The sequence below is a fragment of the Culicoides brevitarsis genome, chromosome 2 (genome assembly GCF_036172545.1).
Source record: "Culicoides brevitarsis isolate CSIRO-B50_1 chromosome 2, AGI_CSIRO_Cbre_v1, whole genome shotgun sequence".
Lineage (NCBI taxonomy): Eukaryota > Metazoa > Arthropoda > Insecta > Diptera > Ceratopogonidae > Culicoides > Culicoides brevitarsis.
In genome coordinates, this window is record NC_087086.1 from 30,092,169 (window position 1) to 30,111,011 (window position 18,843).

The 18,843-nt window shown below is 33.6% G+C and overlaps 5 protein-coding genes across 7 annotated transcripts in view; 1 reads left to right on the forward strand and 4 right to left on the reverse strand.

Annotated features, from left to right (window-relative positions):
* Positions 1 to 15,705, reverse strand: part of LOC134832636 (nuclear hormone receptor FTZ-F1) — a 68,237-nt gene extending 52,532 nt beyond the window's left edge. For both annotated transcript variants that reach the window (XM_063846729.1, XM_063846727.1), the window contains exon 1: positions 14,164 to 15,705. In XM_063846729.1, coding sequence (XP_063702799.1) covers positions 14,164 to 14,974 — 811 coding nt within the window. In that variant the 5' untranslated portion in view covers positions 14,975 to 15,705. The remainder of the gene's footprint in view (positions 1 to 14,163) is intronic.
* Positions 775 to 3,417, reverse strand: LOC134832394 (facilitated trehalose transporter Tret1-2 homolog). Its single transcript, XM_063846400.1, has 2 exons — positions 3,139 to 3,417; positions 775 to 2,196 (listed from the first exon to the last, which is right to left on the reverse strand). The coding sequence occupies exons 1-2, from the start codon at positions 3,415 to 3,417 to the stop codon at positions 1,126 to 1,128; spliced, it is 1,350 nt and encodes a 449-aa protein (XP_063702470.1). The 3' UTR covers positions 775 to 1,125.
* On the reverse strand, positions 5,378 to 10,185 carry LOC134829234 (facilitated trehalose transporter Tret1-like). 2 transcript variants are annotated; one of them, XM_063842234.1, is made up of 3 exons: positions 10,149 to 10,185; positions 6,959 to 7,037; positions 5,378 to 6,897 (listed from the first exon to the last, which is right to left on the reverse strand). In XM_063842234.1, the coding sequence occupies exons 2-3, from the start codon at positions 7,035 to 7,037 to the stop codon at positions 5,531 to 5,533; spliced, it is 1,446 nt and encodes a 481-aa protein (XP_063698304.1). In that variant the 5' UTR covers positions 10,149 to 10,185; the 3' UTR covers positions 5,378 to 5,530. The 2 variants fall into 2 exon arrangements, with proteins under 2 accessions (XP_063698304.1, XP_063698303.1); XM_063842233.1 differs by having other exon boundaries at positions 6,959 to 7,088; positions 10,149 to 10,168.
* Positions 10,307 to 12,438, forward strand: LOC134829235 (facilitated trehalose transporter Tret1-like). The gene is made up of 3 exons (XM_063842236.1): positions 10,307 to 10,433; positions 10,496 to 10,728; positions 10,798 to 12,438. The coding sequence occupies exons 1-3, from the start codon at positions 10,394 to 10,396 to the stop codon at positions 11,890 to 11,892; spliced, it is 1,368 nt and encodes a 455-aa protein (XP_063698306.1). The 5' UTR covers positions 10,307 to 10,393; the 3' UTR covers positions 11,893 to 12,438.
* A 1,086-nt stretch (positions 15,706 to 16,791) lies between the features above and the next one.
* Positions 16,792 to 18,839, reverse strand: LOC134829291 (medium-chain specific acyl-CoA dehydrogenase, mitochondrial). The gene is made up of 3 exons (XM_063842317.1): positions 18,458 to 18,839; positions 17,126 to 18,263; positions 16,792 to 17,063 (listed from the first exon to the last, which is right to left on the reverse strand). The coding sequence occupies exons 1-3, from the start codon at positions 18,473 to 18,475 to the stop codon at positions 16,954 to 16,956; spliced, it is 1,266 nt and encodes a 421-aa protein (XP_063698387.1). The 5' UTR covers positions 18,476 to 18,839; the 3' UTR covers positions 16,792 to 16,953.
* Between the last annotated feature and the right edge of the window lie 4 nt (positions 18,840 to 18,843).

Here is an 18,843-nt window from a genome sequence, read left to right on the forward strand (position 1 = left end):
GTAAAAATTTCAAAGGATTTTCTATGAAATTAATTTTTAAAAATTTTTTTGAAGATTTTCATGTAAAAATGTTCTTTAACTCATTTATTGGCGTTCTATTCTCCAAACATTATTTTTATAAATTTATCATTTTTTAATAAATTAAATAAAATTTTAATTTTTTTCTAAAATAATTTTCTTTAAAAAACACAAAAAATAGAATTAATTTTAAATTATGCAATTTCTTCCAAAATTATTTTTTTTCCTTCAAAATTTTCATTTTTTAGATATTTTAATTTTTTTTTTTTAAATAATTTTTCCTTGAAAACACGTAAAAATTGATCAAATCTCAGATTTAGAATTTTTTTTAAAATTATTTTGCAACAAAATTTCAATGAAATGGTCCGTTTAAGACATTCAATTGAACTAAACTTGCTAGAAAATATGCTAGCAAATAATTAAGCGCAATCAAAGATTGGTAAATATTTGAAAACTGGATTGGTTGGTTGACTTGTAATTTAATAAAAATCAATTAAGATTTTTTTTCGTCGTTGTTTGTGAAAAATTTTACTCAAGTAAGAACTTACAGTTACTCGAATAAGCTAAAAATTAATTTTTTACTGCAATTTTGAACGAAAATTTAATTTTTTGTATTAAAAATTTCAATTCTGAACGAAAAAAATAATTTTTTATTTAAAGTGAGTAAGAAAATTTTCAAAAATAAATAAAAATTTCCTTCTAAAATACAATTTTCATAGAAAATCTGGAAAAAATCACCTGTTGACGATCAAAAAGTAATTTTTCATGATTTTCTAACAAATTCCCGCAACAATTTCCGATTAGACATCGATAAGCCGATATCGCGAGGGATTCCTACCACTTGATCGTAAGAGGCCACATAGCAGCAAATGACGTCAAATCGTTCAATTTCTAGTTTTATTGCATAAACGTACAAAAAAAAGTAGTTATTTACCCTGTCCTACTAACCCAGTGACAGTGACACCATTCTAAACTAAAATTATTTTGCTGTACAAAGTGACTATTTACATTACAATCATTAACTATTCGGCTGCGTGACGTTCCATGAAGGTGTACGGCAGTCGAAACATGCGCGTTAAATAATTTACAAACGAAATCTGGTGCGTTTCACGTGATTTCCTTCGTTCCCCTGAGCCTTTCGACAATCACCTCGATGGGAATTCCCTTCGTTTCGGGCATAATGACGGCGATAATTGTCATCAGCGACGCTCCAATGACGGAAAATACCCACAACGCGCCGTACATCTTCAGGTATTCCATCATGTAGGGAAAAATTAAGACCGCAACGAAGCTCATGAGCCAATTTACGATGACGCACCACGACACAAGAGGTCCTCTTACGTTTTGAGCGAAAATTTCGCCGATAATGACGAAGGGAATCGATGTGGCTCCATTTGCGGCGACAAAAACTAAAAGTGACAAGCAAACCAGAGGAAGCCAAGCCACAGAAGTGACATCAACAAGCAATGCTGTCTTCAAAAATGAATGAAATCCCATGACGGCGAGTAAAAAAGCCGCTGAAAAAGCTGAAATTAAGACTAAACTTTTCCTTCCGAGACGCTCCACGGTCAAAGAAGCCGAACAAGTGCCGGCAAATTGAATGGAACAAACTACCAAACTCGAAGCTGATGGCGATAACGAAGATCCCGCTTCTTTAAAGATCGTTTCGTAATAATTCGCCAAAGTAAAAGCTCCCGTAAAGACCACGCTGTTCATCAAAATCGTTCCAATAATCAAAGCTTTTCTCGTTGCCGGCTCACAAATGTCTGAAAGTCGCATTTTGTAACTTTCTTCACTTTTTTCTTCAATTTTTGGGTCGAAATCTGTTCCTTGGAAGAATTTTAGCGATTTTGAAGCGTCTTTTCCGCAACTCATGAGATATTTCGGGGTTTCTGGCACGAAACTGTATCCCAAGAGAAAGACAAAACACAAAACGATCGGAATCCAGGGCAAAAAATAAAAGTTTGTGTAGCTGCTGAGGGCGATTCCGACGATGGCGCCTCCATTATGGAGTAAAATTAATAAAGATCCGAGTGAACCACGAATTTCAACACTCGAAACTTCGCTAACGATGAGCGGGACGATCTGGAAAGGAGCTCCTCCGGCAAAGCCTGTGAGGAATCTCGAACAGAAGAGGCTGGAGAAAGTCGTGCCGTATTCGATGAGGAGCCAGGAGATCTAAAAATTATGATTTTGAGTAAGAATTTTTAAAAAAGAATCAAAAATAAGGTCCAATAATTAAAAAAAAAATTAAGAAAATTCAAAAAAATTAAAATTTTTTTTTTCTGAATATTTTTAAAAAAGTTTTCGAATATCGAAGGCCTAAAAATTAATTTTTATTTAAATTTTTAAAAATATGCATTTTTTTCTATTTTTTAAATTTTTCAAAAAAAGTTTTTTTTTAAGAAAATTTTGAGTAAATTTTAATTAAAAAATGAATTTTTTTTATTTTTCGATTTTTTCGAGTCAATGTAAAAATTTTGTTTTTTTTTGTATTTTTTAATTTTTTAAAAATTTTTTAATTTTAAAACTTGATATTAAAAAAAAATTTAAATTTTAAAAAATTTCATTGAAAATTTAAAAATTTTTTTAAAAAAATTTTTGGTCAAAAAATTTTTTTTTTTAGATTTGTAACATTTTTTAGGAATTTCAGTAAAAAAATGAAAAAAAAAATTTTTTTTTTTGAAAATTTTCTTTGAAATATGAATTGAAAAATTTAATTTTTGAAAATTTTAGTATAAAATCAGGTTCAAAAAATTTTTAAAATTAAAAAATATAATTCAATAATTTTTTCCTTGTTTCTTTTCAATTTTTTTTTAGGGAAAAATCAAAAAAAATTTTAAAAAAATTAATTTTTTTTTTGATTTAGGTTCAATTTTTACAATTAAAAATTTAATTTTTTCCTTGATTTAAAAAAATATCAATTTATAAAATAAAATTTGCAAAATTTGCTAATAAGTGCTCTAAATATTGTAAAAATCGATTTTTTTTCGTAAAAATTTGTTTAAAAATTTTTTTGCCTCACTCGTTTTTTGGATATTTAAATTAAATATTGGACTTTATTTTTGATTTTTATTAAAAAAACTTCCAATAATTCATCAAAAAATTAAATTTCCTTACAATCATCGGTACAAAACTCGACATAATCCCAAATTTCCTTCCATATCTCGAGGCAATCCAGGCATAAAATAAAGTTCCGATCGCTCCTCCAATGCACAACACCGAACTAACCCACGAAGCTTCAAAAAGTGTCAACGGTCCATACTCCTGAAGAGGCGTCTCACTGGATTTCAGAAGCGGCAAAGAAGCTGAGGGCCATCCAACGGCAATCCCATAGATGAAAGTCATCAAATTCGCACATGCCACGGCGTAATATTGGGCAAAAATTCCGGAAAACATCTTCTTGACGCGACAAAAAGCGACGCGACACTGCCGAGGACAGCAACAAAGAACCGAGAAATCATCTCAATTTATTTAAATTACTTTTAATTGCTTTGTCATAAACAAACAAACGATAAATTTTTGATTTTGAGTGAAATATCACTTCGAAATCCCCCCAAGATAACGCCAGAAAAGTATTTTTTCGCAGAGAAATTTAACGTAAAGCGGTTCAAAATGCAATTTTAATCGCTGATAACTTTTATCAGTGGCTTATCTCGTGAAAAACCGCACGAAGCGCCATTCAACGAGGCGTGATCCAAACGTTTCCGCTTCAAATTACGTCACATTCACGGTCTGGCACCTCATCATTAAGTAATTTCGCGAACGAAAGTGAAACGGAAAGTGAAATTGAGTCAGAAATCGACACAGAATCACTCCAAAGTGGCACAAACGACGAATATGAGCCGAAAAAAGAAATGCAAAAACACAAATAAACATCAAATTATCGCTCGCCGCCTCGTCAAAATGGTCCGTTTATGCGATTAATAGCGAAAAAAGTGAAATCCAGTGATTTCTCAAGGTCAACTTCTCGTAAATTCTGCAAAAATTTAAAAATTTTTTAAAAATGGTGAAATTCTGTCCCGAATTCAAAGCGCGAATAATTAAATTTGGATCGAAATGATTCAATTTTTTGGCACTTTACATGCACACGTCGTCATCGACGCGTCGTATAATGTAATAAAATGAAAAAAAGTGGAAAAGTAGGCCACGGTTAACCTATTCTATTTATATTGTTTAACATATTATTTTTGATTTCGTGTAATAATGTGGCGTGCATGCGGTTACTACGTTCGTAAAATGTTCGAGAGCGATTTTTGATGATTTTTTTTGGATGGAAAAGTAATTACTGGACAATGTTCTTATCAAAAATTCAAATGAAACGTGACTTGTGGGTAGTTTTGACGTGCGAGTTGCATGAATAATGCACATTTTTACATGAACTGACCTTTTTTGTCGGTTTTGAAGTGGCTTGGATGAACTTTGATACATTGAGTTTTGCGAAATATTGTCAAAAAATGCAGTTTTTGGTTAAAAAAAATTAATTTTTTTAAAAATTCTCTTACAAAAGGGGTTTGAGTCGAAAAAATTGACCAAAAATGATCAAAAAAATTTAGATTTCTTAAATATTTTTATCAAAAATGCTAAATTTTTGATTTTTTTTTTCAATTTATGATATTTAAAAGCAACTTTTTTAGATAATTTATGTGAAAAAATTAATCAATGAGACACCAGAAGTCTCCATCGAAGACATAAAAATTGAACTTTTATGAAATTTTTTAAAGTCAAAAGACGAAATATTAAATTTTTAAAGAATTTGGTTCAAAAAATGTTCAGATTCAATAATTTTTTTTATTTTTTGGTCTCATATGGCAGCTCATAAGAGCTTAAAATAAAATAACTGAAGAAAATATGACCAAAATCGAAGTTTAAAGTGAAAAAGTTGAATCCAGAATTCTTCATTGGAGATAAAAATTGAACTTTTATGAAATTTCTTCATTCCGAAGAAAGACTTTTATAAATTTTTTAAGTTAAAAATTTCTTCAGAATACAAAAAATAAAATTTTAAAGAATTTGGTTTCACGAAATGTATCAAAATTTGTTTATTTCAACTAAATTTTACGAGCTTATGATAAAATTTCCATAAATTTATGAACAAAAAGTTCTAAAATTTAATGTTTTCTATGATTTTTTAAGGTTTTCGACTTCAAAAGGTTCTCCCCAAGACAAAAATTCTCGAATTTAATGAAATTTTTGTAAAAATTTCACCTCAAAAGTAATTTTTTTATAATTTCGTATGGAAAAATGTCTCAAAAATTCATAATTTTGCCACAAATTAACGACTTCCAGATTCTCGAAGACACAAAAACGCATAAATTGAGCGACAAAAAGTCTAGTAAAGTTCCAGATGTGTGTCAGTCGAGTTGCATAGTAAGCTCAATGCGCGTTGTACGTCGTACGTTGAGTGAATAATGCGCTTGTAAGGCACGCGAAAAGTATGTCAGTGGGCCAAGGACACTAAAAATTGTTATTTTGTAAATAAATGAATGTTTATTAGAATGCATTTCTCTTACTACAGCTTGGTACTAACTTCTGTAGAACAACTTTTTGCTAAAATTTCCGTTTTTTCTCGATTTTTCCCAAGAATATCGACAATTTCATCAATTGTGCGTCCTTTTGTCTCGGGAAGAATAAAAACTAATATCGATGCTATCACAGTTCCGATTGCCGTGAAGACCCACAATGCTCCCGACATCTGTAAATATTGAATTAGGAACGGAAAAACGAGTACAAGTACAAATGCCAGCATCCATTGGTACAGGAGACACAAAGAAATTGCCAATCCTCGAACATTTTGCGCGAAAACTTCGCCAATTACGATGAAAGAAACCGTTGTAGCGCCATTTGCAGCGATAAAAAGCAGCAACGAGAGACACAAAAGTGGCAACCACGCAAATGACGACACATCAAAGTCATTTTCTTTGAGGAACGAATGAGCGCCCATCACGCCGAGACAGATCGCAGACCCATAAGATGAGGCAAGGAGCAAAATACGACGTCCAGCACGCTCAACAACGATTGTGGCAAAGTACGAACCTGCTAATTGGATGACGGCCACTATTATGCTCGACGTGGATGGCGATAAATTGGATCCCGCTTCGGAAAAAATCGTCTCCGTGTATTGCAGGACGGTGAAAACGCCGCTGAAACAACAACAGGACATCAGTAGGAGCGAAAGTCTGAAGGCATTTCGTGTTGAAACGTCAAAAAGTGACTTTAATTTGATACTTGATGGCTCTTCGTTCGATCTTTGTACGGTAATTTCCTTCACAAAAGGTTTTCCACTGAAAAATTCAACAGAATTCTTCAATTTTTCGTCATTTTCTGTGCCTCCCTTCATCATGAGGTACTTTGGTGTCTCCGGAACTATCGAAAATCCAACTAAAAAGGCACAACTGATGCCAATTGCTACCCATGGCACTATCCGATAAGGTAAAAATGCACAAAAAATGTATCCCAGTAAAATCCCTAAGTTGGTAAAGAGCAGCAAAAACGATCCCAGTATCCCCCGAATCTCCACATTTGACACTTCACTCACAAGCAATGGCAAAATCTGATAAGCGGCACCTCCGATGAAGCCACTAAGGAAGCGGGAAACGAAAAGTGCATAAAATTCTTGTCCAAAAACGATGAGTAACCAACTAACGACAACTGGAACGAACGAAATTGCCAATCCAGGCTTCCTTCCGTAACGATCCGCCATGAAACTGAAGAAAATTTGACCAATTGCGCCTCCTACACACAATATCGAGCCGACCCATGATGATTCCCACAGCGTTAATGGTCCCGAAGTCAATGGTGTGTCGGTTGATTGGAGGATTCGGAGACTGTTTGAGGCCCATCCAGCTGCTATTCCGTACAAAAGTGTCATTAAATTCGCTAAAATTTGATAAAAAATTAAATTTTTTGAAAAAAAAAAATTTTTTAATGATTTTTTTACCACAAATAATGGCGTAATATTGCGCAAAAACGCCTTTTGGTCTAAAAACGAACATTTCTGAAGAATTTCTGTTGTGCATCTGTTGAAAAATGAACAGGTTTCGTCCCGGATTGAGAAAAATCGTAAAAAACTAGTATTTAAAAACGTAAATTTTGACTTTTATCACTCGTGAGAGATGCAAAAGACTGACTTTGAACTTGAACAAGCAGCAAAATGGCTTTAAAATAGATAATAAAATTGAAGATTAAGTCGTCTTATGGCTTTTATTTAACTTTTTTACGTTTATCATGTTAGTTGAAGAGCTTTCAAGGCAGCCAGAGACAATTCTTTGTGGGTTATTGACTTATTTTATCTAGAATTTCATTGTTTTTTATCATTTTTGTCGGATTTTAATGAAATTTTGTTTCGTTTTAAAATTTTTTCCTATAAAAGTGATGAAATTTGTTCTCGCGATGGCTGGAAAAACCATTTTAAGTGAAATATGGTTAAAATTTACATCACTTAGAATAATTTTATGTCAAAATTATGCAAAAATCGAAGTAAATAATGATTTTTTTGACATTTTTATTGATGGTCGATGTCATTTTCGCCTTAAATTGACCTAAAAAGGCATCAAATCGTTCTTAATTATTCCGAAAATTTGTTTTAATTAACTTTTCATCGTTAAAATTTTGATTTATTTCCGATTGAATGACCGTCATAATTTCCATTTAATCAAAATTTATGAAATTTCGCGCTTTAATGATGTAAAAAAATTATCACCCAACTTTTAATTAAATTGAGTCGCACAACAAATTTCGATACAACGATCGCCATCTGTTAGCTTGCAGGCACAGCAACTACTTGTCGACGTCACTGAAATATTTTTTTTCATATAAAACGTTAAAAACGCGCCAAATCATAATTTTTGTCGGTAAAATAGGTCAGAATAGTAGTGCAGTAGGTGACCTACTTGTTTGATTGCACGCAAAAAAAAACTGACCTAAATCCTTGCACTTGCTCCCATTCCGATTATTTATCGTCCAACTCGTTCCAGCACGACGACGACGGGAAAATACCTTGAAACGGAGACTTGTTGCTGCACCACTTTGACCCAATTTCGCGCGAGATCCATCCCACGTTCAACATCTGATGCATTCTCGCTCTCTCTCCCGTCGCTTTTCTCTCGAAGGGAAAAAATGTGTTTTCATGGAAACAGTTACGGAATTACATTATTGGGTTTCCGCGCATGCGAACTGGAGACGCGCCAACTGACGACCTACAGCAAACGGAATCGGAGTGAGTAGCTTTACATCATCCTTCTCTTCGTCGTCGTTCCGTTTGTTACATGACCTAGTTTGGCAAATTGTTTACGTGCTGTATGGTCCTTTTATGGCTTTTTAGTGTTGTTTGAGGAAATGCTATTGATTGTTTTTGATGTAACAATTAATGAATTCGTTTGTTCATTTTTTTTTTAAATTTTTCTTTGGATTTTGTGTTTGATGTTTTCCGTTTAAAATGTTAATTAAATCCTTTTAAGGGGGAAATTCATGAGAATTTAAAGGAAAATTTGTACAAAAGCGTGGGAGTTCTTGCTCAATTACGGAGAAACTTGTTTTCTAAGGACCTTTTAAGGACTTATTTTGATCTTTTAATCCTTTTTGAGGACTTGAAAGCGTCCTTTAACCTAAATTTGGGAAAATTTTTTGCTATTTTTGGAGTTTTTGGTTTAAAAAGTGGTATTGGAAGAATTAAAAATTATTTTTTTAAGAAAAATTTTCTAATAAAAAATTTATTATTAATTTTTTTTAAATTTTTATTGAAGTTATTTTATTTTTCTTTTTTTTCAATTTTAGCTAACTTAGAATTTAATTAAATAAATTAATTAAAAATTTGAACTTTTAATTTTTTGCTATTAAAATATTAAAAAATTACCAAAGAAGGTAGAAGTCACTTGATTTTTTTTAATTTTAATTTTTAAAATAAAAATTTAGATGCTTCTCATATCAAATTTTGACCTCTAAATAAAAATAAAAAATTTAATTTTAATTTAATTTTATTTTTAATTTTTTTTTTAATTAATTTAGGCCGCTCCAAATGAAAATCAAAAATAAAGTCCAAAATTTTTGAAAATAAAATGGGCAAAAAAAAATTTTTTTTTTTGAAATACTTATTTTCATACAAAATGACAGAATTTTAGCAATTTTTGATCGTTGATCAACATTTTTGTTGTTTTTTAATAATCTTCTTTGAAATTTTCAAATTAAAAATTGATTTTAGATCATTTTAAGTTAAAAATTAAAATTTCATAAAAAATAACTGTCAAAAAAATTAAAAAAAAAAAAAATTCAGTAATTTTATGAAAAAAATTTTTAGAGAAGAAAATTCAAGTTGAAAAATGATTTTCAAAACAAAAATTAAAATAATTGAAAATTTTTTATAAATTTTTTTTGAAAATGTCTTGAAAAATTATGAAAATACAGCAAAAAACGATCAATTTTGATGAAATTTATAACTTTTTTTTTATTTTGTCCCATTGGCTTTTAAAATGGGGCATCGGACTTTATTTTTGATTTTCATTTGGAGCGGCCTTAATTTAATTTAAATAAAAAATTTTTGCAATTTTTCTTTTTTTTTCTTTTCAATTTACAGACAAAATTTATCCTAAAAGCTCAGAATCACCAAGTTTCTCTATTTATTTTTGAATTTTCAATCAATTTTGAAGTAATTTTATATAAAAAATTCATTTTAATGGAATTTTAATTTTTTGAAAGGACTTAAAGTGTCCTTAAGCTTTAATTTTGTGTAATTTTTGATCAATTTTAAAAGTTTTATTAAAAAAAATTATCGCAGCATTTTAAATGGCTTGAGATAAGAAAAAATTTCTTATAAGAACTTTGATGTACCGTTATTTCAGACTTTAAGTTGATTTGAGACGATTTTATGTGAAATTCATCGTTTTGTTTTTTGTTCTAACTTTTTAAAAATTTTCAAAAAAGCTTTTAAAAATTTTCTAATATCTTGATTTTTGAACTTCTTCATTTAAAACTTAACTTTTGTAACTCTTGACGTCAATTTCAGACCTTTAATTGAGTTTTAATTACAAATTTTCACCTATTTCTTAAGTTTTTTTTAACTCAAAATAATTTTAAAAAGCTCAAAGTCGTCATTTTGCACCAAAACTCTTATCAAAATAATCAAAAAGACTTACATTACAACAAAATGTAAAAAATTCGCACTTTACGTGAAACAAATCTCGTGCGTTGCGATGACAGCTCAAACCAACGGTTCTTTTTATCTTGACAAGATTCGGATTTGGATTAAGAATGAGATAAGCAGTTAGTAAATAGAACCTTAACACGAAAAAATTCGCTTGGTGCCAAGAAAAAATTTCACTTTTACGTGAGCCGAGCAGAGCATTCGACGAGAAAATTTCCTCTCTCACTGCCAGTAATTATGGGCGGCATTCTAAAACAGTATTATGCAGTTATCTCAGGTAAAATTTAAAATTTTTCTCATTAAATTTGATAATTTTGGCGAAAAATTCAACATTTTCAGCGAACATTGTGACTCTCATCTACGGCGTTGCTGTTGGATGGCCTTCGGCGAGTCTTCCGCTACTTCAGAGCGCCGAAAGCCCCTTGCCCGGAGGTCCGTTGACGCTGCTCGAGTGCTCTTGGATCGGTTCTGTACTGTGTTTAGGCGGCGCGAGTGGACAAATTTTCTTTGGATGGCTCGCTGGGAAATTTGGAAGAAAGCCAGCGATTCTCTTTTCGTTCATACCGGGCGTTGTGAGTAACATTTTTCTCAATTCTCGATAAATTTCATTAAAATTCACTTTTTTTGACTTTTTTTTTCAGGCAAGTTGGTTACTCATCGCTTTCGGGACCGGATTTTATCATCTCTTTATCGCGCGTTTTCTCAGTGGATTCATTGGAGGCGCCGCATTTCAAGTTGTTCCGTTAATCGTGAGTGAAGTTTCGAGCGTTCAAGTTCGCGGATCACTTGGATCTCTGTTGATTTTATTCCACAATGGCGGAATTGTCGTTGGATACGCGTTATGCAGTTATACGGATTATTTTTTCGTGCCATGGTGCGGAATTGGGTTATGTGTCATTTTTCTCGTGAGTTATCTCTTTGTGCCAGAAACTCCTGCTTATCTCGCGTTACAAGGGGATCACGAGGCAGCGAAAAAATCCAGAAATTTCTTCAAAAGTGATGAAAAATCGGAAGATTTTGAGTTGGAAAGCAAGAAAATGATGGAAAAACCAGAAATTTTATACGCGGAAGAGGAAAAATTCAAATTTTCAGACGTTTTTACGCCAGCGACGAAGAAAGCTTTGATCATCGGAGTCATTTTAGCCAACACGGTGTCCTTTTCCGGCGCCTTTACCCTCACAAATTACTACGAAACGATTTTTCGTGAGGCTGGAAGTTCATTATCGCCTGCCGCATCGAGTATAATTGTCGCTTCCATTCAATGTGCCGGCTCTTATTCGACAACGCTGACAGTTGAACGTGTAGGACGCAAATTTTTGATCCTCGCATCAGCTTATGGGTCAGCAACGTGTCTTGCTGTCATGGGATTATACTCTTGCTTGAAGGATTTGAACGTGGATGTCTCTTCTTATGGATGGCTTCCACTTTTGTGTCTTTCCTTGCTCGTTTTTATCGCAGCAAATGGCGCCTCGTCTGTTCCCTATGTCGTAATTGGCGAAATTTTTGCTCAAAATGTCAGAGGATTTCTCGTTTCGGTTTGTAACATTGCAAATTGGACCACAAGTTTCATTCTTGTGCTCGTTTTTCCCTACATGATTGAATATCTAAAGCTGTACGGAGCATTGTGGGTGTTTACGGTAATAGGATCAATTTTGGCAACCATTATCGCTTTCATAATGCCCGAAACGAAAGGCTTGAGCATCGAGAGAATTGTCGAGATACTGGGAAGCCGGTAGATAAGATACGTAGCAAAAATGTTATAAAACAATAAAAAATTGTCAGCGATAAAATTGCATGTTACTTGATTGCTAACGTTCCGCACTCACACAAATGCGAAAAAAAAATCGAGAATTCAAAAGGTTTCCTACTAAAATACAAAAAAAAAACACGGTAACGATCAAGCTGCGGCAAATGTGTGAGTGAATCGGAATCGGTGTGGCTTTTTCCACTCTTGTTATTGTTTATTAGATAGGCGAGCTAGAGAGGCTATAAAGTTACACGCAAGCAAGAAATCAGGTATAGTAGGTCCATACATTCGTTGGATAGATAATATTTAATTGGCAAGTATTGACGACGATTTTATGACTCGCGTTGCTCTCTCAGTTTTTTAGCATTTAACACACATTTCGAACGCTGCTACTGACTTCTAATTCACTTCCGATCGTCTCTCACAACTACATTCCGTCACTTTTATTAGGTATATGCGTTTCAATTTTGTTATTCTGTTCAAGACATGTGTTACTGCTCGTCTTTGCAAACGCGTTTCATTAAAAAAAAATTAAGCGCTTTTGTGGTTTTTGGGAGTGTCTGTCCGTTACTCTATTGGATATGGAAGAATTTGGAAGAGGAGTACAAAAATTGGTAAGTATACTTAAAAATTGTTTTTAAAGCAAATTTTAGGAAAACATCGAATATGGAAACAAATGACCAAATAAATTGTAAGATATTCATTTATTGTTGGAAGTCACAATGAACAAAGGAATTCTACTTTCTTCAGGTTCGGTCATCCTTTCTGTTCCATGAGACGAACAATTTTTTAACAAAGGAATGCTATATTTTTCATTTATGAACAAGATCAACTATCGTCACCGGTTAATTTGTTATCAATTAATGTCATTGTCCTAAAAGGGAAGACCGAAAAAAACTTATGAGAAAAAAAACCTATAACGTTAAGTCAACCAATACTGAAATTTCTTGCTGATCCAGATCGTAGAAGTAACTTTCAAGAATAAGATGGACAACAAGATGATAATATTTCAGACAACCAGAACTTTCCCTTAAAAAAATCTGCATTTTTCCTGACATAGGTTGCGATGTATTTCACAACTTTTACAAGCCAGTCTCGTATTGAATAGAAAAGGTGTTTTTGAGAGGACTTTCTGATATTATTTTATGTCTTTTTTAAGCACTATTATGAAAAAGGTCATTTTCCTTAGTTTTACTAAGTATGATGGAAAATTAAAATGAAACTAAAATTTACTTTTTGGTAAGACTTCTCTAAACTTCTACATCTAAAAGAAGAGGTATTAAAAGAATCAGTAGGAACAGCCAATCGTAACCTTAAAACATACTGAGGGTAAAGCCATCAGTAAATGAGTTCAGTCATTAAAGTATTTACGTAAAGTTTCATCAAGCAAGAGATAGTCTCAAAGCTTTAATTTTTACAATTTTATAATTTATAATTTAAAAATATTTCATCAAAAGTAGTCACTTTTGGAAAAATTGAACATATTTTTCCCAAATTTAACGGCTTCGAAATATCAACTAATCTTCAACTTAAAATTATTTTTTCAAAAGTAAGATATATTTTTTATTACAAAAAATTAAATTTTTTAAAATTAATTAAATTATAATTTTCAAAAATGCGCTCTAATCAATCATCACAAAAATGTTCTCATAGACTTCACTTGTATCATTTTGTACGTAAAAACATACACTAATTTCATTCAAAAAAAAAGATTGGTCACAACAACACATAAACAAGTTTATGCGCCAGAAAATACACAAATTTAATAAAAACGACGAAAAAAGACACACTTAATGGTTACGCAATATCATCATTGTTTACATTTTGAATCTTCTTTTTCTCGCGTATATGTACATATTTTATTTTTTTTATTCAGAATATTTCTTTTTATTCATGCTGAATCGATGTAGTACTAAATATAAGATGACTGAAGTGGAATTGTTCACGAAAAGAACATCCACATTGGATTAATTTCTCATTAAAAGAGACACAAAAGTTTTTTTTTCCTTTCATCCTCTGTGAATGAGTATATCCAACCATTTTGTCCCGCGCGCAGTACGAAGAAGAGGACAATGGCATGAATACCGAATAATTTGAAAGAAGAGAATGAAATTCAAACGAAAGGGTTAATTTTTTGTTGTTTCTTCTGCTATGTCTTCTTGATGTATGGTTTTTTGATGATTTTTTTTTCGGTGTATCAGCAACTTTCTGGCAGCAGTAGTCAGGTAGAAAAAAAAAGTAAAAATTAAAGAAAACTTACCTTCGCTGGTGTCATCGGTGCTACAATTATTCAAATCCTGAATGTCGAATTCGACCATATTATCAGCTGACATGGATCCGTTCGCATCCTCCGTCGTCGTTTCGTTATTCGCTTGCACGATAATCCCGGAGGTTGTTGGCGTCACTTGTTCACTCGTGGTAACGAGATTCTGCAAAGTCGTTACTTCGCAAAGGGCGGCGTTCGTTTGGGAGTCAGACGACGACGTTTGATGACTCACGGTAGGAACTGTCGTTGTGGTAATAATAAGTTGCTGCTGCTGCTGCAGCATTTGTTGGTAATCTTCCGTTTGGATTTGGTGAGTGGAGACAATTACGTTGGTTTTGTTGCTAGTAGAATTACTATTTGGAATAATGGCTTTGTTAGTATTTGGTTTCGTGGGGCCGAGCAATGCGTCATTTGGCGACGAGGAGGTCGTCGTGAGACACAGCGTCGTTTGGGAGGTGGGTGAACAAGAGCCTTCGGTGATGCTGTTGTTGTTGATGATGATTTTGCGACCGCCCGAGAGAATCGCGACATGACTAGCGGATGATTGGAGGTTTTGCAGCGGGACGACGGAGGAGGACGACGCGGATCCCGACGACGACGAAGGCTCGGAAATTGTGAGAGCGGGATTTGGCTGCCCTTGGTCGCAAGTAGAGACGATGGCGACAGTGATATTGGCAGCATTTGCACTCGAAATGTTTATGAGTTGATGCGATGCGGATGCTATCGAGGGTAATGCATTGTTATTTAATTGTTTGACGACACTTGTTGTTGGTGTTGTTGTCATAGCTGCTGCTTCTTCGTACATTTTTCTTTCTTTCTTTTGTGTTTTTGTTCACTACACACCTTGACACTTTGAAAAAACCTTGACAGACTGACCCGCAATCTCTTCTATTTTATTATTATTATTTTAACTACTACTCGATTCATGCACAAATCACTAATTAATGCCATTCAAACACTTTTTTTCTTATTGGAATCACTTTGCACTGTTTTTGCAGCGTTCGGGGCACTGCTGCGAGTTCGGCGGACGATGTGTCAATGCGATTCCCGTGGATGGCGAAAGGGAAACGAACTTAAATCATTGAAACACGGAAACAATCTGGATTTTAGAACCCATTTTCGAACAACATAACAAAGTATTACGCGATACCGAGTCGTTTGGAGAGGAAGAGAGCGAACTCGAGCTGCATATATAGGTCTGTGGGACACCTACAGCACGTACGACACAAACACGGTACGCAAAACAAATCGGAATCTCGATCGAAATGTGTCGCGGAATCGGAACGGAATGGCACTTTTACTTTCGTACGTCACCCCGTGTGTGTATGTTCTCGTACGGGCGTCTATGACATTGAAATTTGTTTTCTTTTTGGTATTAACTTCCTTATTCCCGATTAATTCTGATTGGAATTCGCATCCAGGCGTGTCACCGCACAATTCGCACGAATTTTTCCTGCTTTTTGCAATTTTTATGCCTCGCAATGCGCCGTTTTTCGCGGAAATAATGCGATCGAACGAACAAAATGAATTTGTGTCGTTTTTTTTTATTAGAACACTGAACACTTCGCTCCCGTCTTTTTCGTATATGGCCTACGCTATGTCCGTGTACGGTTGCACGAGTTTGGGAGCTACAAGCACTCTCAGAAATAGGTCGCGGCGTCGTCACTAACACACAGGCAACGTCCTCGCATCGACAGTCTCTGACCTAATTTTGAATTTTCCCATTTTCCAGGAAATTGTTGCGGAAGGGGCGCGAGAGAAGTTGCATAAGAAAACGACTTGTGGCGAGATAACAAATTTGTGTAACGGGAATACGATTCGTATTGAGGTAGTCAATGGGAAATTGTGTCACGATAGCGCATTCCGATGGACTTTGAATTATTTTTTGATGCAATTTGTTAAATTTATTCAAAAATTTTTCTGGAATTGTTTTAAATTTTTAAAAATTTTTTCAAAAAGGTTAAAATTTTATAAAAATTTCTTAAAAAAATTGAAAATTTGCTCAAATATTCTTTTGAAAAATTTATTCAAAAATTCTTCAAAAAGAAAAAAACAAAAATTTCGTTAAAAAATTAAAATTTTTAAAAATTTTACAAAAAAAATATTAAAATTGTTTAAAATTTATATAAAAAACATAGAAATTTTTTTAATATTCGGAGAAATTTGATTTAAAATGTTTAAAATATTTTTAAAAATAATTATTTTTTTTTAAACTCTTAATTTTTTTCAAAATTCATGTAACAAAAGCGCATTTTCATAAAATTTTTCATTAAAAATCATCAAAAAAACCAAACTTGATGAAAAATTTTTAAAATTTCTTAATGAAATGGAAAACTTTTAATGAAATTTTCATCACAAAATTAACTTTTTTTTAAATTCTTGTTAAACAAATTTAAAAAATAGACAAAATTTGTCAAAAATTAAGAAATTCTTTACAAAAAATATTTTTTTTTCAGAAAATTCGAAATTTGATGAAAAATTATCTAAAAAAGACAAATTTATTTAAAAATCGCAAATTCTTATCAGAAATGAGTAACTAAAAATTACCAAGAACAAATTTTTTCTTAAAAACTTGGGCGAAAAGCAACTTAAATACAATTCTAATTGGAATTGGAACAAAAATTGATTCGAGTAAGTATAAAATTTATTTTTAAAATTTTTTCAGTACAAAAAAATGTTAATAATTTTTTTTTTCATGCAAGAATACAAAGAAGTAATTGATTGTTGGACCCATGGGGCGTTTAAAACTAAATAACGGACAAAAATACTCCAAAAAATGCTCTTTTAGCCTTTCAATGCTTTCTCAACCATTTGTCGGGAGATGATAAGACGTTGGATCTGGCTCGTTCCTTCATAAATTTGATAAATCTTGGCATCGCGCATCAATTTTTCAACTAAAAAAAGGTAAAATTTATTTTTTTCCTTATAAAAAAATTAAAAAATGTTCATTTCTCACCTGGATATTCAGTATTAAATCCATTTCCGCCAAAGATTTGCACCGCATTCGACGCAATTTGGTTGGCACAGTCCGAAGCATGAGCCTTAGCAATCGATGCAAAGTACGAATTACGATTTCCTTGATCTGTCTCCCACGCCGAGCGAATATAAGCCATTCGAGCAGTTTCTATTCCAATTGCCATGTCAGCCAACATGAAAGCGACTGCCTGATGTGCGATAATTGGTTGTCCAAAAGTTTTCCGTTCCAGCGCATATTTCAAAGATTCATCCAAGCATCGTTGTGCCAAGCCCACGGCACCTGCAGCAACGGGGGGACGCGTTTTATCGAACGTCATCATGGCAATTTTGAAGCCTTCGCCTTCGCCAAGCAAGACATTTTCCTTCGGGATGCGAACATCTTCGAACGTGATGCCTCGTGTGTCGGAACAACGTTGTCCCATGTTGATTTCTTTGCGTCCCGGTTGCACGCCAGCCCATTCGCGTTCAACAATGAAGCCCGTAAACGCTTTACTTGCGGGCGCTTTTGGATCTGGATGCGTTCTGGCAAGCACAAAGTACCAATTTGCGACGCCGCCATTGGTGATCCACATTTTATTGCCGTTCAAGATGTATTCGTCGCCTTTTTTCACCGCAGTTGTCTTTAATCCGTTGACATCGCTGCCAGCACCGGGCTCCGTAACACCATAAGCAGCTACCAGAGGCTCTTCCAACAATCTTCCGAGATATTTTTTCTGTTGTTCCAAATTTCCCGCCAAAATTACGGGAGTTTGTCCCAACCCGGATGCTTCCATGGCGGTTTTGATGCCCGTACATCCATAAGCGAACTCCTCCGCCAACAAACAACTCGTTAAAACACTCATATCCATACCGCCCACAGCTTCGGGAATGTGATTATTCAACAAGCCCAACTCCCAGGCCTTCTTAATGATGGGCCACGGATACTCGCCAGTCTTGTCATATTGCGCCGCAACCGGAATAATCTCTTCACGCGTGAATTTCTTCGCCAAATTTACCATTTCCTTCTGTTCGTCGGACATTCCGAACCAAAAACCGCCATTTGCCGCTTCTTGGGCACCCGCAGCGCTCTTCGACGAAAAGCCTCGTTGCAAAATTGGTCGCGCCGCGGTACGCAAAAGCTGTAAAAAACAAAGAAAGATAAGAAATCGGTCAAAAATTTGTTGTTTATCTCGCCATTCATGTACGAGTGTAAACAGAAAACGTAACGTGTAAAGTCCTAAAAATACAAAATTGGACTTTGATCGGCGAGCGAAAGAAAATTATTGAAGCAAACTTTTTTTTTGAATGAAACTTTTAAGGAAAATCAACTTACTTGTGTAATTGACGACATTTTAATGGAAAATTATGTCAACTGGTTTTTATCTCAATAGAAAATCAGATATTCTGAGTTAAAAAAATTTAAAAGTTAAAATTTTTTCGATTTTTTTATTAAATTTTTGACGTTAAGGAACTTTTATGGCTTGATAATCGCGTAAAATGTACTAAAAATGACTAAAAACCACAAAATTAATTGAAAAATCAAAAAAATATTGCACGGGATGTGACCGAGACAAAACCGAGTTCAAGTGAAATCGCCGACAATTGCTGAAAATCGTGTTTGACGTTCATCGATACGGCGGAATCACTCGAAAAGTGCTTGCATGAAAAATTTTATTTACCAAAACATTGCAGAAAATCGAGGATTTTCCGGAAAAATAG